Source organism: Lipotes vexillifer, unplaced genomic scaffold (assembly GCF_000442215.2).
Source record: "Lipotes vexillifer unplaced genomic scaffold, Lipotes_vexillifer_v1.1 scaffold382, whole genome shotgun sequence".
In the NCBI taxonomy this organism is placed as follows: domain Eukaryota; kingdom Metazoa; phylum Chordata; class Mammalia; order Artiodactyla; family Lipotidae; genus Lipotes; species Lipotes vexillifer.
In genome coordinates this window covers 8934320-8961639 of record NW_006780611.1, presented here as the reverse complement: position 1 = coordinate 8961639, position 27320 = coordinate 8934320, and the positions used below count along the sequence as shown (strand labels likewise).

General features: G+C 52.2%; 1 protein-coding gene across 1 annotated transcript in view; it reads left to right on the top strand.

The window, feature by feature from the left end:
- Positions 1 to 12511: 12511 nt before the first annotated feature.
- SACK1F (scaffolding CK1 anchoring protein F) overlaps positions 12512 to 27320 on the top strand; it is a 28429-nt gene continuing 13620 nt past the window's right edge. The window contains exon 1 of the mRNA XM_007454104.1: positions 12512 to 13067. Within this exon, the coding sequence (XP_007454166.1) occupies positions 12588 to 13067 (480 nt within the window). The 5' untranslated portion in view covers positions 12512 to 12587. The remainder of the gene's footprint in view (positions 13068 to 27320) is intronic.

The following is a 27320-nucleotide window of genomic DNA, read 5'->3' as shown; positions in this document are numbered from 1 at the left end:
TGACTCAGAAAAGGAATGGGTTGAGTTATTTGCATTTAAAATAAAATAGAGAAACTAGCAAACCTGTGTCTCCATTAGGACACATAAAAGTTACAGAGAATCTGGAACTTCCTTGGCAGTCCAGTGGTTAAGACTCCATGCTTCCACTGCAGGGGCCTCAGGTTGGATCCCTGGTCAGGGAACTAGGATCCCACATGCTGCACGGTGAGGCCAAAAATAATAATAATAATAAATTTTAAAATAAATAAAAGCAGAAGTTACAGAGAGGGCTTCCCTGGTGGCGCAGTGGCTAAGAATCCACCTGCCAATGCAGGGGACACGGGTTCGAGCCCTGGTCCAGGAAGACCCCACATGCCATGAAGCAGTTAAGCCCATGCACCACAATACTGAGCCTGTGCCCTAGAGCCCATGAGCCACAACTACTGAGCCCACGTGCCACAACTACTGAAGCCCGTGAGCCTAGAGCCCAAGAGAAGCCACAATGATAAGAAGCCCGCACACCGCAAAGAAGAATAGCCCCCGCTCACTGCTACTAGAGAGAGCCCACACACAGCAACGAAGACCCAACACAGCCAAAAAAATAAAAACAAATAAATTAATTAATTAAAAAAAAAAACTTACACAATGTTAAAAAAAAAAAAAAAAAAAGAAGTTGCAGAGAATCTTCCTTTTGTTGGCAGAAATTTAGCTTCTGGAGTCGATGTTCGTAAGTCCATGGGCCTCCCCGGGTCCTTTTCCAAACCCAGACTTCCTAAAGAAATCCCCTTAGCGTCTGCAGCTTGCTAAAGTGTGCTGTCTTATCTGGGCTCTACTGACCCTCCTTTTCCCATTGGAGCCACGCCACAGGCCCAGCCATTCCCAAGTTGCTGGGGCCAGCCCTGACTCCTACAGTGTGGGCTCTGCACTAGCCTCTGGGGTCTGCTACTCGGTCCTGCCTTCATTCTGAGACCCGGTCCCACCCTCTTCTCTGGTCCCTGCAACAATCTCCCCGCCCAGGCCCACATGCTGGGACCTCTGCAGGACCCAGGTCCTCACCACCCCTGCCCCTTGTTCATGCCAATCCCCCTCCCAGAATCCAGACTCCTTCTGAAGTTTCCTAACCCCACCGCCATCCTGCCTGTCTGCCCACCTGAATTTCCAAATACCACAGGCTGCTTCAGCCCTCAGCGTTCCCGTGACCTTGTGCTGGAGCCCCTGGTGTGCTAGCTGCATGTCACCGCCGCCACGACCACCGCACAATGCCCGTTGTCACAGGTGGCCCCTGGGACCCCATCCTACCCCAAGCAGCTGATGTGTTTTCCCCTTCCTCCTAGACCCTGCCTTCCTGGTCCAGTTCTAAGTCGGCCACGCCCAATCCTTCCCTACTGCCATACACACACGGCATAAAGGATCATGTCTGAATGTGCCCCAGGATGCTGGAGTCAGATCAGGGAGCATTTTCCCCCAGTTGGGGGCAGAAGGGGCAGAAGGAGACATTAGTACCTTGTGCACAGGGAATGAGAACCACTGGGGTGGTCAGGGCAAGTGGCCTTTCAGCTGCCAAATCTGCTCTGGGGCACTCTAGACCCTCCCAGCCGGGCAGAGAAAGCCCCATCCTTGAGTCATGCAACCCAGTCCCGCCTTCTTTCTAACACTCCTGTAGGCAATGTGGAAAAGCCGAGAAATCACAAGCTTTGAATCAGACAGACCTGGGCCTCAGTCCAGACTCTGCCCCTGACAAGTCCTGAGCCTGGACAACTCCCTTGACCTCTCTGAGCTATTCTAGAGAACTGGAGAGAGTAGCACGGAGTTATCATGAGAAGTAAGTAGAATGATAGGAACTGCTTGGTGAGGGCCCAGCAAACGGTGGGCAGCCCCCCAACCCTGCCATCTTGGCAGAGATGGGCTTCCTCATGCCTCCACCCCACCCCAGACATGTTGCTGCAAAGGCCTCCTCTGCTTTGAAACTTATCTGCCCTGTATTCAGCCCCCTGGGGTGAGTCTCTCCGCCCCTATCAAGCTGATAACTTGAGGATGTAGTATATCAATGTTGGGGGAGCTCTAATCCCTGGGCCTCACCCACCCCCTTCCAGGTGACGGCTGCCCCGCCATAGTGACCCACCAGGGACAAAGTATGGAGGGTGTTGGCCAAATGAAGGAGTGATTCTTGAAGGGAGAATGCCAGGCCAGGCAGAGGTGTCCCGCAGCCACCATGACTTCCTCTGGCTGGTCTGCCTGCCCCCAGGCTCTCCGCTACCCAGATTGGGCACTTTCTCTACTGGAAAACCTTTCTCCTGCCATGCCTGGCTTGGGGTTCAGGCAGCCTCCCGGAGATGCGGGGTGAGGTGGAGGCAGGATGTCTGGGCTCCTCTGCCCTGAACCTTGCCCTGCATTGCCTTCTTTGAGGACTGTGCTCCTGCAGGTCCCCACTTGAATTTCCCCTTCCTTTCGATTTACCTCTGTGCACATCCTAGTCAGCCTGCAAGGCCAGGGAAAATGCCACCTCCTTGACTGATTCCTTGATTCCACCCTCAGCCTGGAGTAACTCTCCCTCTGCAGAAATTTCTCCTGACACTTGCTCTCTGGCCTTGCCCTGGAGGGAGGTGTGCCCTCGAAGCCTGTGCCCTGTGACTCTGGGGGCTCCAGTTCCCCAAAGACAGAGATGAGCAGATACTAAGCAAAGAAATAATTCCAGCCCAGGTCCCTTGGTTGGGTCAGAGCTGTCATAAAATTTGTCTAAAAATATTTCAGACACAGCCCAGTTCCCAGCACTGCCAGCCACTGGGAAGAGGAGGTGCTTCGCAGCACTCTGCCCGCAGGGGTGAAGATTGCCCACGCTGCCCCGCATCTACCCTGCGTCTACAGCCTACCAGGTGTGTTGCTCCAGGAACTCCCCACATCAGTGCTGCCGCCAAGAGGAAGTGAGAGGAGGCTCCGTCCCTCCCCGCGGCTTCCCTCCTAAAGCCTCCCAGCCTCAGAGCAGAGTTCTTCCTCTAACAACTAATGTCGTCTACCACGGGCTCTCTCTGCCTCTGGCCCATGCTGTGCCCTCTACCAGGCACATCCATCTCGAGCACCATTTGCATCCTGCCATTTCCCAGCTCACGAGCCATCCATGGCTCCCAACTGCCAACAGGGTTAAGTCCAAACTCACCTTGGAATTCAAAGGTTCAAGAATTCAAAGATTCGGGACTTCCCTGGTGGCGTAGTGGTTAAAAATCTGCCTGCCGATGCAGGGGACACGGGTTCGAGCCCTGGTCCGGGAGGATCCCACATGGCACAGGAGCAACTAAGCCCGTGCACCACAACTACTGAGCCTGCGCTCTAGAGCCCACGAGCCACAACTACTGAGCCTGTGTGCCACAACTACTGAAGCCCGCGTGCCTAGAGCCCGTGCTCCGCAACAAGAGAAGCCACCGCAATGAGAAGCCCGCGCACCGCAACGAAGAGTAGCCCCCGCTCGCCGCAACTAGAGAAAGCCCGCGTAGCAACGAAGACCCAACGCAGCCAAAAATAAATAAATAAAATAAATTAATTTAAAAAAAAAGAATTCAAAGATTCAAGATTATAAGATTCAAGAACTTTCATGAGGCAAAACCTACATCTCTGGCCTATCCCTCTTCCCATCCTTGCCCCATCCCTGAAACACACACACATGTACATATTCACATACATGTATACAGACATATACACCTATGCACACTTATACACACACATATATACATGCACATACATACACACAAACACACACATAAATGCACACATATATACACACTTACATGACCCAAACTAATTTGTTGTTTAATCTGTATTTGCTTTGAGCATTACATTCATTCACTCATTCATTCACTCATTCATTCATTCATCCATTCAACATTCCCTTGGTGCCAGGTCCATATTAAAGCTGGGATGCAAATGTGAAGAGCACAGTTTTCTTACTTCTCCTAGAAGTACTTACTATTCAGCCAGCTTTCTAATAGCTTTTATTTAATTCTGACTACTTTAAATTTAAATAGTAGCAACCATATTGGACAGTGCAGTTCTACTGTAAAACCTTCTGGCCCTTAGGTCCCACAAAATTGGTGGCAAAGTAGACTTGGGTTTAAATCCTTAGCTGTGTGACCCTGATTGGGTTGCTAAACCTCTCTGAGCCTCCGCTTTATCAGTTACATCATGAACAGGTTGTAACACATAAATGTAAAGATGAAATGAGCAAATGTATGCCTGGAGCCTAGAAAATGCTTAGAAAATATGTTGAATCTGAGTTTTTGTCTCTAGAAATTAAATAATTATTTGGATCATGATCCCTATCCTACTGTTAACCTTGTCAATATTTTTGAAGCCTTTTGAATATATTCATTTGGCCTGAAATAATATAGAAATCCTGCCTCCTTCAATGTTTCAAGGACAGCAGGGGAGACAGGTTCTGGAAGTCCCTTTGTTTTCTGAGCTCCTTTTGAGCTGGGAGTGTGTCCGTGTTTTTACTTAAGTCCCCTGTAACATAATGCTCTATGTATGTTTGCTGATAGAATCATTGTATTCACTGATAACAATACTCAGAATTCAGTCCAGTAAATATTTAGTGCATGCACTCTGGCTAGACACTATGGGAAACACAAAGCAAACCACAACAGTTCTTAACCTTGGAAACTTAATCTAACAGCAGAGGCAACATGTTTGCTTGCTATCGTGTTGCCCTCTGACTCTGGGTGTGAAGCCCTTGGGATGGGGCCATTCTGGTCAGGCTAAGTGCCTCTGACCGGGCAGTGAGAGATGACGGGGGGCAAAAGCCTGGTTTGGTGCATAAGGTTGTCTTGGGCCACCTACTTCGTGGTCAGGAATCTCCTTCTGATATTAAACCAGCAGAAACAGCCGGAGTACAAGGCATTGAAGACCACAGGGCAGAACTCAAGCTAATCTGCCACGGCCACCTCTCCAGTGACCAACTTGTGTTCTAGATCACTGCATCCCAGGTCACACAGTGGTCTGACTCTGACAAGGAACGCAGCAGCCAGGCCCCAGGGGGAAGGGCCAGGGGAGGAGTCTCCAGGTGCGGAAAAGCACGATCCCCTGGGCCTCTTCCTAGGCAGGACTTCGGCTGAACTCTGCCCTCTGTTCCCTTCCTGATCCTGCCCCCAACCCCACCTGCCCTTCCGTTTGCACCTCCCAGGAGGATGTGGATGGCAAAATCCGGCTTCATCTTTTATTTATTTATTTGTTTATTTTTGGCTGCGTTGGCTCTTAGTTGTAGCATGCGGGATCTTTTGTTGCCGCACATGGGCTCTGTAGTTTGTGGCACGCGGGCTTAGCTGTCCCGCAGCATGTGGGATCTTAGTTCCCCGACCAGGGATTGAACCCACCTCCCAGGCATTGGAAGGCAGATTCTTAACCACTGGACCATCAGGAAAGTCCCCTGACTTCATGTTTAAAGTGTAACCTACCACACATATTCCCTCTCTCTCTCTCTCTCTCTCTCTCTCTCAGCTGTGTAATTGAATGGCTGAAAAGACATTCAACTGAGCTGCTTTTTTTGTTCCAGGTTCTTACTCCTATGTTCTTACTTCATCTATGCTGAGGAAGAGAGAAAATCTTACCCATTTTTTTTTTTACATCTTTATTGGAGTATAATTGCTTTACAATGGTGTGTTAGTTTCTGCTTTATAACAAAGTGAATCAGCTATACATATACATATATCTCCACATCCCCTCCCTCTTACGTCTTCCTCCCACCCTCCCTATCCCTCCCCCTAGGTGGTCACAAAGCACCGAGCTGATCTCCCTGTGCTATGTGGCTGCTTCCCATTTGCTATCTATTTTACTTACCCATTTTTAAGAAGGAATTCCTGGTCAGTTTGAAGTAAAACGATAGTGGAAAAGGGGGAAACTGGGGTGAAAGTCCAGTGTTTAGGGTCTAATGCCTGGGAACACCACACTGAATAAGACAGTCCTGACCTCCAGGAACCTACCACCTGCTGGGGGAGACAGGCCATGAGCACAGAGCTTGAGTGCTAAACAGGGGCTGAGTGTGAAGTGAGGGGCCCCAACCCAGACCCAGAGGGCCAGGAGAGATGCTGTGGAGGAAGTGACCAGGCTGGCTGAAGACAAAGGAGTCAGAAGAGTAGCACGTGGACTGAACAGAAAAGCATTTCGGCAGCAGGAAGTCCCCACGCAAAGCCATGACATATTGAGGAAGGGGGAGAAGAAACCTAACAGGTTTGGATCGTAAATGGCCACAAGGTGCTTGACTTGTAGCGTAGGGATAATAGGGAGCTTTGGAAGAGTTTTGTGCAGGGAAATGACATAATATATTTGCATTTTAGAAAGGACTTGGGGGGAGATCGAGTTGGGAAGACCAGTTAGTGCTACCGAACCCAGGTCCGGTTGCTCGCCGCTCAAAAGACAATAAAGAGACCAGTTTGGTGGAAAGGAAAGTTTGCTTTATTTTGGATGCGGGCAACCGGGGTGGGGGGGGGGCGGTGTGGACGTCTGTCCAAAGGCCGACGCCCCGCCCCCGACAATTAGGGGCAAGAGCTTTTATAGACAGAGGGAGGGGCCTACATGCAGAAACAACACCATCAGCTCTGATCTGACAGTCATCTTGAAATTGGTCATTGGTGGTCTGACCAGCCTCATCTTGCTTGTTTTAGGTAGAGTTAATCTTCAGTTCCAGGTTCGGTTTGGCCTCCATTTCTTTGAGGCCAGTTCTCGGAATTGTGGCAGCTTGTGTCGTGGCTACGGCCTGGTTGTCATGTAGTTCACTTCTTCCACCTGGTGGGGGTCTCAGTACCTGTAAGACAGCTCGCAGGACACGGCTCAGAATATTGTCCACAGCCCTTGAGGAGGAACAAAAGGCCCTTGACTGTATGACTAAGCGATTATTTGGTCTCCTTTGACGGTTTTCCTTTGTTTCTGCATTTTCTCTCTTCTCTGATTAAACTTATTCTTTGGTTAAAGGTTTTCCACAGACGAAAGGCAGGCTGAGGACATGGTGGTGGCAGGGGCAAGGACCATAGGGTCCTGCTCTGTTTCGTTAGGAGGCTCTCGTAACAATACTTGGGATGGGGGGAGTGGCAACAGTGATGGAGGGAAAAGGGCTGATGGGAGACGTCACAGAGGAGCTTCATCTGGCCTGGTGGCTGTGAGATGGGGGAAGAGTCCAAATGCACCCATGAGTCCCACTAGGGCCACCAGGCAGGTAGTGGCGTCATTCTGGAGGAGAGGGACCCAGAAGGACATGTAGTGGGAGCAGGTAGAGAAGGAGATGGTGAGGGATTCCTTTGAGATACGCTGCCTCAGAGGTGCCTGTGGGGCGTCTGAGCAGCGATGACCAGCAGGCAGCCTGATCAACTGGTATGGAGCAGAGGAGAAAGTCCTGGGGCTGAGAGAGGACTGGGAGAGTCCTTCGAGCCCTAGGGGGGTGGGAACACCCACGGAGCGTGTGAGGTCTAAACAACGAGGAGGCCAAGGCCGAGCCTGAGGGACGCCAACGTTGAAGGGATGGACAAAAGAGGCGGAGATGGCGTGGCGGGAGGTGGAGAGAGGTCAGGGAGTCGGGGTGTTGGGAAGCAAGGGCAGCTGTGAAGCGGCGGGGAGAGGAGCTTATAGGCTTCCAAAGTTGCAGATACAACCAAGTCCCCAGGTCTGGAGGTCAGGGAGGGCAGGTACTTGCCTAGTCCAAAATCAGCGTGCAATAAATCATTCCTGAACGAACAGATGAAAGCCCGAGATATGTCGTGAATGGCAGGGTGTGTTCACTTCTCTGGGCTGCAGAGTGGGTCAGAGGTGAAGGCCGCTCAGCTAGTTCAGTACCAGGATCTACACCCCTCCTCCACGGCCGCAGCTATAATCACCTCCTCGTCCTCTCTCATCCTCTCCGGGAATAGGCAGCAAAGCACGAATCTCATAGATGCGTGAGAAAGCCCCCGAAGTTTTATAACAGGTCTTCATGACACAAATTGCCGCAGAGGGAAAAAAAGTCAGCCCTGAGAAGCTTATCTTAGAATATATCATGAGGTGGGTTATTCTGTGACTCGAATTACACAGGAGGACCTAGGTAAATAGACGCAAACAGGGATGAACGCAGCTACAATGACTGTAAACGCCAAGGGGTCAGATCTCAACTGCACACCCAGCCGGCAGTGAGCACGGGGCGAGGGGAAGGCGAGTGACAGTCAAGAGCCCAGGCAGAGGGGGAGGTGTCTTCCGGAGAAGAAGGAGGCCTGAGGGGAACTGGAGGAGGAGGCACAATTTCTCAGGAAGGCCCAGTCACCTTGGGCGAGGTAGCTTCCGAAGCTGGAAGAAATGCAACCGTGATGGGCCCCCCAGCTCAGGGAAACACCAGATCCAGGACTTGAGGGACCGGGAGAGGACCAGAGGCTTTCCTAGGGAGTCACCACCGCATGGGATGCCCACAGACACAAGGTAAATTGGGCCTGTGCCTAAAAGAAATCAGTCTCTGGGCTGGTAAGGTGTTTAAAAAATCTCACTAATAACGCACAGGGGATCAGGCCTCAGGGATGTACGTCCCAGCACCTCCACTGGCTGATAACCTTGAAGAGGCCGTCTCACCTCCCAGGGCCTCAACATGCTCATCTGCAGGACCTTACAGTAGTCCCTTTCACAACCTACTTCCAGAGATTGGGGGGACCAAATTAGATAAGTGTACGTGACAGTGCCTCCATAGCCTATAACCTCTCTGTGAATGCCACTGTGTCACTCGTCACCCTGCCTTGTAAAGAAGGCTGTGGGTATCTGACTCCCAGCTAAACCAAGGGAGCCACCAGAGCAGCTAACGATCACGTCTGATTCCTCTTTTTCATTCTCAGTGGCAAGCATGTTATCTAGTATACGTCAACTGCTCAAAAAAGTTGGCTGAATAGATAAGTCATTGGTATGTAAAGGGAGCTATCACGAAAAGACCACTGTGTGTTTCATAGCAGTTAGATCTAGGAAAGCTCTTTTCCACTGCGAACTGTTACTAAAATAGTCTACTCTGATTCTAATCTTCTGTCCTATTCTAACTTGTGTCACATAATATTTGCGTCCTTGAGAGCAAAATCCTTATCACAGTCATTCACTTCAATGTAAGCTCCACATGGGCAAGAACTTGGTTTTGTTCAGAGCTGTACCCTCAGCACCTAGAGCAGGGCCTTGTGCTTCTTACAACTCAATAAGGATTTGGTAAATGAATGAATGGCTTCTGACCCTCAGCACAATGCTAGGCATTCAGCAAATGTTTGTTGAATGGATAAATTATTAAACAAGGGGAATTCTGTTTCTTTCTAATGTCCCTTTCTAGCATTATCAACTGAGGCAGTATAGCAAGGTGGGCAGGCAGGTAAGCCCTGGAGTCAGATGGTCTGAGTTTGAATCCTGGCTCTTCTACTTAGCAGCTGGGTGACCTAGAGTGAGCTACTGAACCTCTCTGTGTTTCAGTTTTCTCACCTGTAAAATGAGGATAATAATAATTTTTCTAATAGGATTATATGAATTTATTTGAAAGATACATATTTTGCACAGTGCTTGGCACATAGTAATTGCTATTTTTTTATGACCATATTAGTCTCTTAATAACCTTCAATGGCTCCCCTAGCTACGGAATAAGATTCAAAGTCAAGGTCCCCAGGGACTTCCCTGGTGGTCCAGTGGTTAAGACGCTGCGCTTCCACCGCAGGGCGCTCGGGTTCAGTTCCTGGTCAGTGAACTAAGATCCCACATACTGTGTGACACACCCAAAAAATAAAATAAAATCATGGTCCCCACAATTTGGACTCCAGGTCCCTCTCTTTCCAGTCCCATCTTCCCACACTTTTTTTTTTTTTTTTTGTGGAACGCGGGCCTCTCACTGCAGTGGCCTCTCCCGTTGCGGAGCACAGGCTCCAGATGCACAGGCTCAGCGGCCATGGCTCACGGGCCCAGCCGCTCCATGGCACGTGGGATCTTCCCGGACCGGGGCACGAACCCGTGTCCCCTGCATCGGCAGGCGGACTCTCAACCACTGCGCCATCAGGGAAGCCCCATCTTCCCACACTTTAACACTAACTACTCTTTACAGGCTACTATGCTGTGCCAGACACTCCACTAAGTGGTGTATATCCATTAATTTGTTTCCCTTCTCGCACAGCTCTATTAGGTAGGACTTATTATTGCCCATATGTCATTAATGATGTGGCCAAGGCTCAGAAAGGAGAAGTAACTTTCCCAGGGACACACAGCTTACACCAAGAAAGTGGGATTCCATTCCAGGACTCTCTGACATGAAAGTTCACGCTCTTATTCACTGGCTTCTAAAATCCTTGCTATGCCGACTGGTCTATGGACCAGCATTACGAACGTCACCTGGGAGCTTCCTAGAAATGCAGACTCTTGGGCCTTACCTCAGACCAACTGAATCAGGATCTGCGTTTTAGCAAGATGCCCCCAGGTTACTACTGGGCACAGTAAAGTTTGAGAAGTACTCTGCTGTAAACTACTTTCCATCAGTCAGACACAACTGCTAATTAAATCAAACATGTGATCTTATTTAATCCCTACAACAATCTGGGAGGTCCCAGGGTGGCGGGGTGGTCAGCGTTGTTATCCCATTTTGTAGATGAGGATACTTAAGGCTCTGAGGGTTGAGTATCTTGAGCTGAACCCACATGTGCCTTATGCCAGCATGATGTTCTGACCACACCCGATCCCAACTTCCTCTGCCTGGAATGTCTTCACTCCCTCTCTCCCCCTTGACGTTTTCTCCTCCTTTTAGGCTCCACTTAAGACCCCTTCCTGCTAGGTGAAGACCTTCTTATCTACACCCCACTAGTCAGATTAATTTCTTCTTCCCTCAAAGTGCCCACAGCTCCTTGCACCTACCCTTTTCTTGGCCCTAATTCATTCTTTTTTAAAGAAATCGTACTAAGTACATACTGTGTGCCAGGCACATAGTAGGCATTGAGTAAATGTTTACTCCCAATGCATTGCTGATTGAGTTTATTAACAGCATTTTCATCACACCTGTGTTATTCTCCTGTGTGTTTGTTTTTCTATTCCTCCCACTGCTCTGAGCTCCTCTGTATACTCAGGGCTTAGAGTTTGGCATCTTATAGGGCATCAAGTCATCGGAAAACTAACTAAATGCTCTCCCATCTAAAGATGAAATTTGTCTATACTTAGAGTGTTACTAGGAGTGAGGCCTTCCAATCCCCAAGAATAGCAGAGGACACAAGTGAGATGATGGACACCTCTCTGCTCACCATCCCTGACCTGACACAGGATGCCAGAATTGACTACTGTCACAAAATTTGCAGATATTTGAAAATCTAACCCTCATTTTTCCAGGCCATCAAAGGAAGACCCAGAAATATTAGGTGATCTCTTCTAAGTCCCCAGGGTTAAAACCATGTCCCCAGTAACCTTCTGTCATTTCACAAGAGAAGTAGAAAGGGCAAAGGTGGCCGTGGTGCAGGGCAAGGATCTCCCAGACGCAGAGAACCTAATAGTCCCCTGTGTTGCCTCTCCTTTACAGGGAGACCTGGGCAAACCACATGTTTCTAGGGGGTTAAATTAGTTTCTAAAGCTCCTTCCAGCTCTAAGATGCTGTGCTATAAAATGAGAGAAATGTGAACCTTTGGTTGCTATGATCAGAAAATATTTTGAATGTGGAGAATCAAATTGTACAGCAGTGCATGAACAAAATAATATGTTAATGACTAAGAAGATTGTACTTGATCCAATGGGAAACAGCAGAGCTGCTGCTGGTGATGTGTGTGTGTGTGTGTGTGTGTGTGTGTGTCTTCCTCCCTTGAGCTCAAACATATATTTTAAATCACTAATATAGTAATCAGGCCTCTGGCAGCCTATCTTGCCCCCCCCCCCACACACACACAAACCACTTCAAATTAAAATGGGGGAAAAAATTCCACTGCTGCTGCTTACATCCTTGCTGTATCTGGGTGGCTTTTTTTTTTTTTTAAAGAAATTTTTGTCCTGGTGAAAGTGTTGGATTGACAGCCCCTGGAGGGGCCTCTGATCTCAGACTGGGACACGTGGACGTGGTCCAGGAACTGGGAGTTTTATTAGCATTTCGCTTTTGCACACCAACCGCCCCTGCTAGGCCGTCACAATCTGCCCTAGCAGAGGGCCCCCGGACCCACAACCGAGGAGTGGTCAGATCGGTCACCCCAGAAGCACCCTGGCCAAACCACGTGCTCGGGGCCCTAACAGCGGGGAAAATGGACGCGCTGGGACGTGTCTGGCCGCCCGGCAACAGGAAGGGTTAGGTCCCCAACCTTTCCCCCACCGAAGGGTCGGGGCCAGGAGACGAAAGCGGGCCAGAGGCCGCAAGTGGGTCTAACTACGGCCCGGCTCCAAGCTCCGGCCCACTCCGGGACTCCCGCCCCGGGCTGGGCCACGAAGGCCTAGGCGTCGTCTCGTCCCCAGCCGAGCCCCCGAGGCCGTCTGCGCCGCTCGCGCCCCGCAGAGGCGGAGGCGCAGCTGCCCCTCCCCGCCCGACGGCCGCGCCCGCGCCGATTGGCCGCCCTCTCGTCCAGGTGAGGCGCCCCGCCCCTCGGCGGCTTCAGGTGCGGCGGTAGGACCTGGGCCGGGGCCGGGGCCGGGGCTGGGGCGCCATGGCCGAGTCCCAGCTCGGCTGCCTGGACGAGGCGCACGTGAACGAGAGGGTGACCGCGGCGCAGGCAGCCTTCTACTACTGCGAGCGGCGGCGGGCCGCGCTCGAGGCGCTGCTGGGCGGCGGCGAGCAGGCCTACCGCAAGCGGGTCAAGGAGGAGCAGCTGCGGGACTTCCTCTCCAGCCAGGAGCGTCAGGCCCTCAGCGCCGCCTGGAGCCCCTACGAAGAAGTCGCCGCCGCCGCCCGGGGCAAGAGCAAGGCCGAGGCCGAGACCCCGACGCAGGCCGCGGCCGAGCCCGGCGAGTCCCTGGCCTACTGGCCCGACCGCTCCGACACCGAGGTGCCCCCGCTGGAGCTGGGCTGGACCGAAGCAGCCTTCTACCGCGGCGTGAGCCGCGTCACCCTCTTCACTCACCCTCCTAAGGAGAAGGCGCCCCACCTGAAGCAGGTGGTCCGGCAGATGATCCAACAGGCCCAGAAGGTAGGCCACGCCCCCACGCCTGGCCCCTTGGACCCGGTGCCACCTCCGAGGCAAGGCCTGGGCCTGGCCGCCCTTTCCACCCTCTGGAAAATGGGCCCAGAACCCTCCCTTCCGACGTGGGGCTGTTGAGTCCTCTGGAGAGCGTGGATGTGAACGTGTTTGGCAAATTACAAGGTGTTGGGACAGTTCCTTGTCATCAACATTACAGTGTCCAGAGGCGCTGGCTTTCCTCTGCTCTGTGCTTCTGTTTCCCTGTCTGGTTACTCTCCCTAGGGAAGAGTGTGGGCTGTGGAGTCCTTTGGTAAAATGGGCCACTCAAAGGTCTTGATAATAACCTATGTGCTGCCCAGGGATTTACAAAACATATCCCTGGCCATTTTCTCATTTGATCCTCAGGCAACCCCAGGAAGTGTGGTGTGGCCTCCCACCCCAAGCCACGCTGCTCTTAGAAGGTCCCCCAGAGTCAAGGCTGGCCTGGCCCCTGGCCCCTGACATTCACTTCGGCTCTGGGCCCAGTGTTAGAGCTCACGCAGTCTAGGATGAATTAAGGGATGTATTTTGAGCACCTACTACATACCTGACTCTGTGCTGGGTGCTTTGACAAGGCAGATCCCTGGACTTAGCAGGTCAAGAAGAGGCTTGCACTTACGGCCTCTACTCTACCTGGGGATTGAAAGGAGGTGATGTTTCCAGAGTGGCTGGTATTCTAATACTGGTGAGGCCAGTAGTTCGTAGGGCAGGGGGAAGATTTACTCTGTGCCCTTGGGTAGGGGTACCTGGGTAGGGCTTCCAGATAAAATATAAGATGTCCTGTTAAGTTTGAATTCCAGATAAACAACAAGAAAATATTTAGTATTATTCAGTATGACCCAAATATTGCATTGGGACATATGATGCTAAAAAGTCATTCACTGTTTCTGTGAAATTCAAAGTTAATGGGGACATTCTGTATTTTTATTTGCTAAGTCTGGTTCCCCTACATTGAGATTTGTTAAGAAGGATCAGCAGCCTTCGGTGCCCAGTTCAGAATATACAGCAGGAGTGGCTGAACGAGCCTAGAAAGACCAGTGGTGGGCCTCCTCTTCCTGGAAGGCGCGATACAGGTAGTTGGCTAGATTGGCTGCCAGAAGGAAGGGTTAACTTTTCACTGTCCATGTTTCCACCTTCCCTCTCTAAAGAATTCCAGCTTGTCTCCCTGAGCGTTCTTTGTATATTGCATTCTGCAAAAGAGAAAGACAAGTTTGGACAGAGGAGGAGAAAGGATGTGGGTGACAATACTGTGCAGCAGGGTGCAGCTGGGGTCAGGGGTCAGGGCTCATGCTGTAATACTAACAAGCCTTGATTTATGCATCCTTAATATGTGCCAGCCACTGTGCTAATGATTCACCTGCATTTTTTCTTTTGCTTTTCACAACTACGGAGTAAGATGGGTATTTTCCTTATGTTTGGACTCAGAACAGTTAAGTCACTTGCTGAGCCAGTGTTCAAACACCAAAGTCCTTCTTAACTGCCGTGCTGTTGGTTGATGGTGCAACAGACTAAACAAAGGAGCTGGAATGGAACTAACCTGGTCACAACCTGGACTGCAGGTTGTGAACCCCTGTTACAAGAAGGGGGAGACAGGGCCCTGCCCACTAGAACTTCTAGTCCCATATGGGATGTCAGGAATCTCCTATGTAGTGGAGTGTTCTAAACTCTTTAAATATTTAACAACAGAAACTTTAACAACTGTGAACCGATCCAATGCATACGTATTAAACCAGTAATTATTTCCTGAGTGCCTACCGTGTGCCAGGCACTAGCCATAGGAGGATATAAGGTGGCCTTTGCCCTCCAAGAGTTAACTCAAGTGCTGGGGGATGTGCTGGAAGGAAAACAGTTTTTGAGGCTGGATATGCCTAATCTGGGAGGGCTTCCCAAGGAACGTAAATTGCAGAGTTGAAAGGAGAGAGAGAAGGAAACTGGAATGGGCAGTTTCTCCTTAAGAGACTCAGGAGAGAGAGATTTTCGATGTACTTTGCTTAAAGTACAGGCGGAAAACGTGCTTTCAGGGACCCAGAAGTGAGTCCGTGGCCTCTCCCACGCTGGCAGAGAGGACCAGGGGAGGTTGCTGCCGCTTGGGCGGCTGTGACCACTGTAACTGCAGGGTGGGGGCAGGGGGGACTGGACTTAAATCAAGACCGTGTGTAGACAAGGAAACGGCTGGTTCTCATTTACAAGGGCAGAGTGAGAGGACCAAATAACTGCGATTTGGAAGAATAGTGCATTTGGTCATTGGACAAATATTTCGAGGTTTACTATGTGCTAAGCACTTCAGTAGAAAACAGACATATAAAACACACCTCTGCTCTTAAATGGCCTAATAGTCTAACAAACCATCATTTTAATACAGAATGATGGGTGCTTAACAGAGGGCGTGGCAGGAGGGGCACTGACCCAGCCCCTGAACCGGGTTAGGGAAGGACCTTTGATGCTGAAGGCCTGTCTACAAGCATGTCTGAATGCAGCAAGAAGGGTGGAATTGCACCAAGCATCCACCCATCTTTGCGCCCCAGCTCCCTTCTGACCAACGGCATCCATTTTTGAGTCTACTGAGTAGGTTTAGAGAGTATTGCCTGTGCTCCAGGAGCAGAGGAAAACCTACTGGCCACCCACCTTGAAGACTGACCCTTGGCCCCTGCATTCCTGAGCCCCGCACTCAAGGATACCAACTACCTAGCTCCTCACTGCTTACCACAGTGCCTCCCCCAGCATTTCCTTTGGGCCTCAAAAACCGTGTCAGGCAGAGGGGAGGCCCAGAAGGGTCTAATGATTTGTCTTCAGACCAAGGACAAGGAGAGGACACAGCTTCCCCAGGTCCCTGGTCTGAACCACCAATGACCCCGTGTAGATATAAACACACCCCAGGAGAGGGTGGCTGCTGGGCTAGGAAGCTTTGATTAACTGGGAGCTGCTGCTCTTTATTCCTGTGGCAGTGAGAGGAACAGGCAGACCCTTCTGGTTGGTGGGGGACAGAGGGGCATGGGTAGCAGGCCCAGCCCTACCCCATCTCTGCCTGTCAGTGGTTTGTCCCTTTCCTTCAGGGTCTGGCTCAGAGGCTAATCCTTCTCTGGCTGTTTATCAAATTTTCAATCCACAAGTGACTTTTTGTTCTCAGACGTGGCTCCTTGTTTGTGCCACGTGTGTGCCTGGCACACAGCTCGATTTAGGAGAGCCCATTTTATCCTCGGGGACTAGCAGCTTTGGAAGAGCTAAGACTCCCCCCTACACCTGTCCGTCATCTTTGTAGGGCCCCAGCGGCATGGGCAACCAATGATGTTTGTTTAATTAATTAATTGTTTAATTGATTAATTGAAACTGCCTCCTATTGGCCACCCGCCCCTCTCCATCCCTCTAGGGAAGCAAGTGTCTGGAGAGTCCCCAGTTGAACTGCTCATTACCGAGGGACCCCTTTAATCCCCATTGTTACAAGCCACCTGGCAGCAGAGAGAAGAATGCTCTAAATTGAGAGGAGGAGGGTGCAGAGGGCTTTGGGGAAAGGCTCCAGGGCAGGAGGCATGGTTGGCCAGGTTAGCAGCCTTGGTTAGAGGTCTGGGCAACTGATGGGGGTGAACAGTTGGGTACACATGCCCAGGGGATGTGGCAAAGTCTCAGAGGCTCCAGTTCACTTCGCCAGAAGGCTCAGCTTTTGGGTGGCAGCCTTTGCCACTGTCTCGCCCTGTTAGCCTCAATTGGCTCTTCCCTCATTCAGATACATCCAGCAAATAGCATGCAGCACCTTCTCTGTACCAGTTGCCTGGACCAGGCACCATGCTGGGCACTGGGATATTGACATGAAGCAGATTCAAAAAGAAAAAAGAGAGAGAGAGAAGAAACAAAAGAAACAGTTTACATATATATATATATATATATATATATATATATATATATATACTTAAATATCGCTGGTTTGTGAAATCTGAGTCTAACGGTACATTCGTCAGCCACCTCGCAGCCTTGTTGAGAGCTGGTCCCGCTTCTCGCCTAATACCTTTCCCCGTTCTCCTACCGTTCCACGTCAGAGGCTTTATCTAGAGCTCCTGAGCTGCATTTGAAAAGCCTGATTCGCTGTGCAGAGCAAGAAAAGGCCTCTCAGGGCAGCCCGTGACCTGTGGGTCCAACACACTGTCCCCCTCGCCTAACTCTTCTTTCCCCCCCGAGTGACAGTTCCTCATGGGCGTTATTTCTGAGGCGCGAGGCGGTTCCAGAGTCCTTGTCCCCTTGAGGCTGGCGGATAATGACGCAGCTGCAGTTCCAGGGACTGAGCACTTCACAATCCTTCCAGGATCTTGCCTCGGCCTGCCCCAGCATCCCTGACAAGCCCTTGGCTCTGTGGCTATTGGATTCTGAGTCTCTGTCTTTTATGCTCAGTCACTGATCCTGGGAGCTGGGGTTTCTGGGCAATGGAGACCCAGCTTCACGTCAAGGACAGAGAATAGGCTCTGAAGTTGAAAGGTCTTGATTCCTGTCCTGACCTGGCTACTTACAAACTGTGTTCCTTTGGGGTAAATCACTTCCCTCCCTGGGACTCCTGACCTGCAAAATTGGAGGGCATTACCTAGATTTCTGGATGGTTTTGAAAAATCAGGAAGAAACTGTATGAAAGCAGAGGATACCAAGAAAGTATCGTACAAACATCAGTTGTCCTGGAAAGGCGCTGCTGCCGTCGCTCTCCCCTCTCAGAGCCGGGAGGGAAGTGTGGCTGAGCTTCCGTCCGGGACGTGACGCGGGGCTGCCTGCCAGGAGATCAGAGTTAGGACGGTCAGGGGTTGCTTCTCCCTGTGCAGGTGCGCTTCCTGTTTCCTCCTCTGGGTGAGAGGAGCAGCTCCAACTGCCCTCCCCCCCCCCCCCCCGACCCCCCGCACTTCTCAGCTGCCTTGATCTGATGTGGCCGTTTGTCAGGGCGGCTCTCATCTGCCAGGGTGGCTCTCGTCTGCAGGGCTGTGGTAACCGAGTACTCAGCCAAGGGTCTTCTCTAGGATCTGCCACGGGCCGAGATGAGACAGGAAGGCACGGAGGCTCCCCGGTCCCTGAATCAGGGGTCCCTGAGGGCGTTCCCCTGCAGAGTCATCCAGAAGGGCCAGCTCAAAGAGCCCGAGGGCGGTCTGGAAGGACTCCTCAAGGACTAAAGCTTGCACAAGTAGGCACTGGGGCATGGGGACACGGGGGCGGGGTGGGTTGAGGTGGGGGACAGGCTGTGTTTCTGTCTTTGGAGCAGAGGGAGGCTGAGGCTTGGTTCCTCTGAAATCTGACACTTTAGGTCCCTGAAACTCTGAGGATGGGTGTTTCCCGGGGAGTTCAAAAGTAGAAGACGGGGCCTCAGTAAAGGGGTGCATTCTTCATGACTTCTTGGTCTCATGGTAGCTCAGCCAGGTTTGCTGGGCAGTGGTCTCAGGAGGCCAGGTCACTGCAGGGGAAGGAGTACACAGTTGGCAGCCGGGAGCCTGGGTGTCTTCATTCTTGCTCTTTCCTCCTCTACCAGGTGACCTTGGGCAAATCATTTGACCTTGCTAGGCCTCCATCTCTGCATCTGTAAAATGGGGAGCATTCTTGTCTTCTTGCTTACTTTCACAAGATTGCTCTGAGACTCCAGTGCAAGACTATATGAGACAGCATTTTGAAAAGGATGACTAATAGATGCAGATAAAAGGGATTTATATTAAGAGGGGCTAACATTGTTGAAAGATAGATGCTCTGCATGTTATTGCCTTTAATTAATTCAATCCTTAGCACCTTGCAAGGGAAATGAGGTTTTCCCAGAGGCTCAGGGAAAGCACAAGGCCGTAGATCTCATAAGAGGCAAGCTGGGACTCCACCCAGGTCTGAATTCAAGGCTTGTGTCCTTCTGCTACACATGCAGTTACTTTTGGGGATTGCCCCTGTGGCCACCGCTTCCATCTGAAATTCCAGAAGCAAAGTATATTTGTTGCCAGCCAGGTTCTGGGAAGCTCACCAACTAGTGCTGGAAGCAAACAAGTACAGGACTACTTTGGTGGGAGAGGGAGAGGAGAGGATTCTTTCTGCCTGGTGGCACTGGTGTCACCGGGAAGCTGGATATAGGTAGCTTCCAGGGACGTGTTTGGTTTGGCCATGCCACATGGCTTGTGGGACCTTAGTTCCCCGACCAGTGTCCTCTTGCTGGCCACTTTCTGGCCCTCTGGGACGTGAGCCCTCACTGACAAACTGCGACCTTAATGGGAGACCTACCGGCAACCCCACGCCCACGCCGCCCCATCTGTCCAGGTGCACCCCCAGGACTTTGCCTCATTGCTTCACCTTGGCTGGTGGTCAGGTCCGCCTCCTTTTCCTCACAGTGTGCAGGGCAGAGCCTGTTCTGGGGCAGGTCTCCAGTCTTCAGGAAGAGAAGAGCAGGGCAGAGGATCAACAAGCAGGGCTGGGTCCTGGCTGACCGCCTGCCTCTGCTCCTGACACTGTCTGACCACACCCCCTCCCAGGCTGAGTCACTCTAGTGATCCCTGCCCCTCCCCCTCCCTCCCACCACACCTCTTACCCCAGGGGCCATGCATGACTGGTCGGCCTTAGCTGGGGCCGCTGCCTTCCCCCGTTTTCTTTTCCTTCTCTGAATTTGTGGAGTCTGTAGACTTGCTAATGATCCCAGAATCTTAGCCCAGGAAAAGAGCCTATGGCTTTTCTAATTAGTGGTCTCTCTGGCCGGAGTTTCTAGTAATCTGTTAACTCATCCCGGCCCAGCTTGTACGGTGGTCACCCTGTTGGGCCTCTCACAGCACTGGTGGGGCATGTGGGAGGCTCCAGATAATGCTCTTTCTGTTGTGTTTTCTAGCAGTGAGTCAGCAGAAGGCGGGGTCAGGGACAGGGACCAGGGCTTCTTACCTTTTTGTGGGTCCTTGAGGACCAACTGTGAGTGTTCTCAACTCCCCCTCCCGGAAGGGTTCCCAGACTGCTTGGAGATTCCCCACTTCTGCTCATTCACTCACCATGTTTCACATGTGCCACATTCCAGAAATATACAGGTGAATAAAATGTGGATGCTGAAAAAGAAAAGAAACTGCAGAACAGGTTGGAGGGAGCGGGTCAATAGCTATTAATTGTTGAGTACTTAAATACCAGACCGTGCTAGCCCTTTTAAAATATATTATTTCATTTAACTTTCACAACAATCCAGCAACTTTCCATTTTACAGATGGTAAGGTCACAGGGCTGGTAAATAGTGGAGCTGGATGGGAACTTGAGATTGAGTCTGAATCCCACTGAGCTCCAGGGGCGCAGAGGCCTCCTGGGAATTGACGGCTGAAGCAACCAGTATGGAAGGGAGGGCGGGCAGAGGGCCGGGGTGTGCAAGGCCGGAGGCCTCGGGGTGCGCAGATTCACGCTATTCCCAGCGCCCAGCCCCTCCTGACCACCTTCCCCCGCTCCCCGCACCCTCCACTTGCCTCTCTGGCAAAGCCCTCCCAGGCAGCATCACCTGGCAGTGGCCAGTAAGTTATCCTTGCCGCTTCTCAGAACCTCCCGGGCAAGCTGCCAACTCCAGTTGTCTTGCGCTGATTGATCAATCAAGAAATACCTCGAAGGTACTTCTCGAGTCCTGCCTTACTCTGCCCACATATTGTACGGTGCTCAGAGCTCCAGGCCAGTAACCCAAAGCAGCAGCTTATCCTAGAAATCATGTGTGTATCCTCATTGGGTTTTTTTTTCTTAGCAGCTGATTTATCTTCCTAATTATGTTTAGCTTTAAGCTAATGTTAAAATGAGCTTGCATTAGATAATTTTCACTAATTAACACCAACTTAGTGCAGGGGAAGTCATCCCAGAAGCATGCCGTGGGGCAGGGAAAAGCTGGCCTCGGATCTTAAAGAGAATTGCTCTTCTTACTGCCTGGCAGATCACATATGGTTCTTCACGGCCTGAATTAGTTGACCTGGCTCACATGGGTACGGTCTGTTCTCTGGAGAGCCAGCCCCAGTGTCCTTTGTATCACCCCTTCATCCACCTAGTTTGGGGAATGGGTGTCAAGAGTGCCTCATAAGGATGAGGGGTGGACAGGGAGTGAGCCCCAGTGGTGCACAGCAGAGTCGGGAACAGAGCTGGCACAGAGGCCAAGGGGTCTGGGAGGGGAAGTGGCCTGGCTGGCAGAGTTGGGCTCCAGTGGCTGCCAGTGCAGGAGGGAGCCTGGTGTTTAATGATGTCTAATTAGTGAGCCTGAAACAGTGTAACATGGCCTCAGACAGCTGGGAAGCCTCAGCTGACAAAGCTCAGATGCCCGGCTGCTGGGCTGGGGGCAGTCTGACCTCGAGGCAGAGAACAAGACCCCAGTGGTCTTGGCTCTGTCCTCTCGGTGGGCCAGGGCTCTGGTCCAGACTGCTTCCTCAGCCCCCTGAGGGAAGCCCCCTACTGCGGAGGTACTCTGTTTAGACATTCACTGCGTGTCAGGCCCTGTGCAGGGTGGCATGACAGGTCTCTGCCCCCCCACCATGTACTCAGAGAGACACAGGCCTGAGCAGGTGTGCCTCCTGGGAAGGGCACACACTGCCCTGGGGGCTGGGTACCCAGGACGAGAATGAACCTGGGACAGCCTGGGGGAGGGTGAAGCAAGGACCTCAACAGGGAAGGGATGTTCCCATCACCACAGGGAGAAGGTGGTGACAGTGTGACTTAAGCCACCAGGGTGGGAGTTGCTGGGTGTGTTTGGAGAACGCAGAGGAGTTTACCGTCAAGGGAGGGAGTGGGTTGGAAGCACACGGAGGGTCTTTGGCCAGGCTGAACTCAGGCCAAGAGTTTGGGCAGGGAAACGGCACGATTAGGGTTGGGCTATTGGCTCCACCTGCCAAGAGCAGGGGACCGACCCCTAGTCTCCCATCACGCTGACGCTGAGCCCCCCGACCCCCGCACCGTGTGCCAGGCGCTATGGAGAGGAAGCACAGCGCCAGATGCTCCCCAGGCATCACTGCGTCTCTGCATCCTCACAAGAACCATGAGTCAGCCTCACTTTACAGGCAGAGTTCCCAGGGGTCAAGGAACACCCGTGGTCTCACCACCCCCTGTGAGACCCCTGACTCCAAAATCTGTGTTTCACTCACTGCAGGATGCTCTTGGACTTTGGGGATTCAGCTAAATGACTCTGGTGTCCCAGAGGTAGGAGGCTGCAAGGCGGGTGGGGCAGGGCCAGGCAGTGTCCGTGGGTGTTTTCCGGGCAGTCATGCAGGCCTCCTCTCCTGGGCTTTCCTCTCCTCTCTCACCCCAGGAAGCACAGACAGAAAGCTTAAGGTAAAGCTTTCTTGTCCAGTTGTTCACATCCCGCTGGGGCAGAAATTGGATGGGGCCTGTTGCAGCCTTGATGACAAAAGATAGCCTTTGCGGTGTGCTGGGTGAGTTGTCTCCATCCTCCAGCAGCACCTCTCCGTGCTCAGTGGCAGCCGTGCCAATTGGGTCCCGAGCCCACCTGGAGGTGCTCTCCACTCAGGCTGCAGTTTTCTTTCCTTTCTTTCTTTTTTCTTTTGGCCGCGCCTCATGGCCCCAACCAGGGGTTGAACCCAGGCCCTCGGCAGTGAAAGTTCAGAGTCCTAACCACTGGACCACCAGGGAATTCCCAGGGCCGCAGTTTTCTTAGCAGTGCGTTCCATGCTCGGTGTGCGGGCACTGATGCCCAGCATCACTCGAGGGACAGAGCATTGTACAGACTTATTTACTCTTCCCTTGATTGAGCTGCCCTTCCCCTCAGTTCAAGTTTTGACCTTCCTGGAAGTGTAGTGTTGCCTGGGCTTTAATCACCATGTGCTGGACCTGCTGGACATGGTATCAGGCAAAGGAAAACATCTCTACCTTGACGTCTGGGGCTGGTGGGCAGCTCTGTGCTGCTGTCTCCCTGGGAGCTGCCTCCGAAGTGAGGCCCCTTTGTTCTGGGTTCCATCAGAGGAGAGAAGGGGGTGCCGACGTGGACCCGCAGCTCACAGCAGGCCAGGCACTGTGTTCCTTGTGCCGCTGCATTCTCATTTAAAACTCAGAACAACCCTGGAGGGACCACCTCCCCATTTTAAAATGAGGAAATGGAGACTTAGATTAACTTACTCACTCAAGGCCCCACAACCAGTGAGACTTTCTGCTTCCAGAGAGTAGATTCTCTTCCCAACACCGGCAGTCACTCAAAGTGTGATCCTTCCACCACCTGCATTCAGATCACCTGAGGGGGAGAGTGTTGTTAAAATGCGTTTCCAGAGGCCCCTGCGTCAGACTCTGTGAGGATGGGGCCCTAGCATCCGCACATTCAGCGGGCACACCCCGCCCCGCCCCGGCTGATCCTGTACAGGCTCGAGTTTGACAGCCACTGCCCTGGAGACCTAGATCGCTCGCTGGGGAAATCAGAGAAGGCCATCCACAGCTGGGGATGTGTGAGCCGGCTGCTGGCTGGCCTGCCCAGAACTGACTCCCCTGGGCTGCCAGACAGATGGACCTTCTGGGAGGCAGCAGCTGACCAGTTTGCCCAGGTGCAGCCCTTCCTACCCCAAGGCACCTTAGGGCTGGAGGTGTGGGCATTTGGCCCCATTCACCTGGTTTGGTGATAGCCCCTCAAAACCGCACAGCTTTTTCATGGGATTTCGTGGGCATGATCTCATCTGAAACCCCCAATGGCCCTGGGAGGCAGGCAGGGCAGGCATGAGAGGTAAAAGTCAGGCCCCAGGCTTACATGGGTAATCAGTGGGCAAGTGGGGACTGGAGCTGCCCATGTGGGCTCCCCTCCCTCCCTCCCCAGGAAAAAGTGACCATCTCCAGCACATACCTGCAAGGAGTGTGCCTGGCCTGGGGCCTCTTGCCTTTTCCCCACCGTGGTGCTGAGCGAGATGGGGGTCTTTGTCAGCAGCAGCCACGCCCACCCTGGTGCCTAAGCTCCACGTCAGCAGAGCTGGGGAAACCAGTGACCGAGAGGGTGGTATCGTCCGGCTCTATGGATGTATCCTGGTTTTGTGTGACCAGAAGTGACCTCAGGTCCTAGCCAGAGTAGATGTCCCCAGAGCCTCCCATGACCACATCATCTGGGGGTGACAGCTCTAGACTGGGGTCAGAAGGCTGGGCTTTATTTAATCCCACCTCTGCCAAGACCCAGCTGGGTAACTGAACCTTGGGGCTGGGCTCTAGCTGATACATTTCCTCCCAGCTCTGAGGTTCCGCCCATCTGGAATGTCCTTCAGTGCAGGGGCCGAGTGCAGAGATGCAGCCTGTGCCTGCACTGGAGCCTGGCCCAGGGGCTTTGTAGGGCTGACTTGCAGCCCGTGCTCCACTTGCGGGCTTGCATTCCATCACAGGGAGGACGGGTACCCTTTCATAATCTGCACAGAGGCGCTGGCTGTATGTGCTGGTGGCAGCTCTGCTTCCTGGTCTGATGTTCTTGGCATGGACTTCTACCCCATGGTAAAGTACTATCTTCAGTAATGGGCTGGCTGCTCCTTCAAGGCCTTGGGTGGGTGGAACAGAGGAAGACCAGACTGGGGACTGGCGCTCAGGCAGCAGAGTCCCAAAAGGCGCCACTTCTTTTCCCTTCTCTGTGCCCTTGAGGAAGAGCTTCAACTCTGCCTTCCAGCAGGATGATCTAACCGGGAATCTTGCGCAGCATTCTTTTTTTTTTTTTGTCCCTCCACCAAAATGTCTAGTCATTAATGAAATAAAAGAGTTAACAACAAAGCTAGGTCCACACCCCGCAAATAAAACAGTAGACGTGAAACACCCTCCATTTAGACATTCATTCCACAAACATGGAGAACTGACTTCGTGTTGAGATGTCCCCTGAGGGTGGAGATTCTGAGAGAAGTCAGATGGTCCCTGCCATCCGGGAGCCCACCGCCCAGTAAGGGACAGAGCCATTCAGCAGATGTTACAATAAAATGTCAAGGACCTCTGTTACGTGCCCGGAACACAACGTGGGCAGGAAGCAGGGAGTGGTGAACAATATTGGGTGGGGAGAAGTTCAGGAAATTCTTACCTGTGTCTTGAAAGATGCGTAGATGTTTCACAGGAGTACAGGAGGGGTAGGAACAGAAGAACTGGAAACTGCCTGATGTGTGCAGTTGTTCTCAAAAGGGCGTGGGGAGTTGATGCAGTTTTGCCCCCAGGAGATATTTATCGATGTGTCTACAAACATTTTTCGTTGTCACCAGTGGGGGTGGCGCTACTGGCATGCTGCTAAGCACCCTGCGATGCACAGGACAGCCCCCCACAGCAAGGAATACGGTCCCTGGATCCCTGGACGTCCCACAGTGGAGAAACCCTGAGTTAGGGTAACTGTAGGTCATCCTGCACGGCTGAAAACAAGGGGCAGACGTGAGATGGTCCGAGATGAAGCTGGGGAGGAGGAAAGGGGCCATCATAAGGCCCTTCAATGCCAAGTTAAGGAGTTTGGCTGTGGGACCCACCACTTAATCAGTCTGTTGTTTTGGCAGGGTCACTGCTACGGAGAAGGAATTGGAGCACAGAGATGGAGGAGAGACTAGTTAGGAAACTATTCCAGAAGTTCAGTGAGAAATGAGGGGGGCCCGAGCGAGGGCAGCAGCGCAGTAGGAACAGAATGGAGCTGACCCAGAGAAGGTGCACAGAGGAGGACCTGCTGGCGTCGGTGGCCGATTGGATTTGGTCGTGGGGAGGAGGAGGAGGCCAGCAGACTCGGGCTTCTGGCCCGGGTGACCTAGAGGACGTTGGCTTCGGAAGGGCCTCCAGGGCAGGCTGGTGAGCATAGCTCTGTGGCGAGGAGACTGGCAGTGCAGTGGCCATCCAGACTGGGTCATCCAAACACACCAGGGGTGTCAGTCCCCAGCTGTCTTTTTTTTTTTAATAAATGTATTTATTTAGTTATTTTTGGCTGTGTTGGGTCTTCGTTGCTGCACACAGGCTTTCTCTAGTTGCGGCGAGCGGGAGCTACTCTTTGTAGCGGTGCGTGGGCTTCTCATGTCCTGGCTTCTCTTGTAGCGGAGCACGGTCTCTAACCGCGCGGGCTTCAGTAGTTGCAGCACACAGACTCAGTAGTTGTGGCTTGCGGGCTCTAGAGCTCAGGCTCAGTAGTTGTGGTGCACGGGCTTAGTTGCTCCGCCGCTGTGCCACCAGGAAAGCCCCTCCCCGACTGTCTTGAGTAGAGTTGCTGTGGAGTGCACGGAGAAGTTGGGGTCCTTTTCGTTAATTTCGTTAATCTAATGGTAATTAAGGAGTCCAGGAAGAGAATTTGAAAAGCTGGCAGTTTAATTAAAGGTAAGTGACAGATGGAGGGGAATTCAGAGGTTCCCTTACACACCCTGTTCCCCCACCCCACCACTGAGGCCGAATATCAAAGGAGGAGATGGTAAGCTAACCAAACACCTGATGAGAAGTGTTACAACATCAGAACTGCTTTGCCAGAGCCTGCAACAGCTTCTAAAAACTCCTGCCACCTCAAATTAACCTCTCTCCCCAGGTGCCGCACGTCAGTGGGTAACCAGGTAAAGGAGCCTGCCGGGAGGCCAGGGGATGACTTTTCCCTCCTGACGAAATCTGGCTCCCCGGGTTCTGTGCCTTTGATGTCTCTCTTATAAAACCTGATTTTCCATTTATACTGGGAGCCTTGAAGTTAGATTTGGCCCGTAGGATCACGTGGCACATTAAACACCAGAGCAGAGGGAGTGCGGAGCTGGTTTTCCTGGGCCTGATCCCCTGGATCCTAATGTCAAGCAGGGCCTCAGAGACCAAAGCAGAGAGTAATTATCACCACTCCTCCACAGCGAGATTGCAGGAGTCAGCGAGCAATTGATTTTTTCCTACTACAGATATTTCACTGCTTAATTGGTAGTGACACAGATGGCTGGCTCTCACCAGGGCGCCGCAGACCAAGCCTCCCGAAAGCAGGGCCCCTGGGGACATCTCTCCCTCTAGTCTGTGATGCTCTCACAGCACATCCTCTGTCGGGTGGGGGTGAGGGCGAGCAGGCTCCCTGCGCTTTCAATTACAAAACAAAAGCAAGAGTGAATCCAGAAGCGCTTTCCTGAGCCAGTCAAGCCCTCCCCAGTGACATACTGAGAGTCAGCTTTGAGCTGGACACTGGAGAGTCTGGAAATGAGCAAACAGTAGACTCTGGCCTCAGGCAGCAGTTGGGAGCTATCAGGAGGCCTATGAGATGGTGGGAGCTGTGTTCTGCTGGAATGAAGCCTAAAGTGGATTATTAAAACCCTCTGTGGGGCTTCCCTGGTGGCGCAGTGGTTGAGAGTCCACCTGCCGATGCAGGGG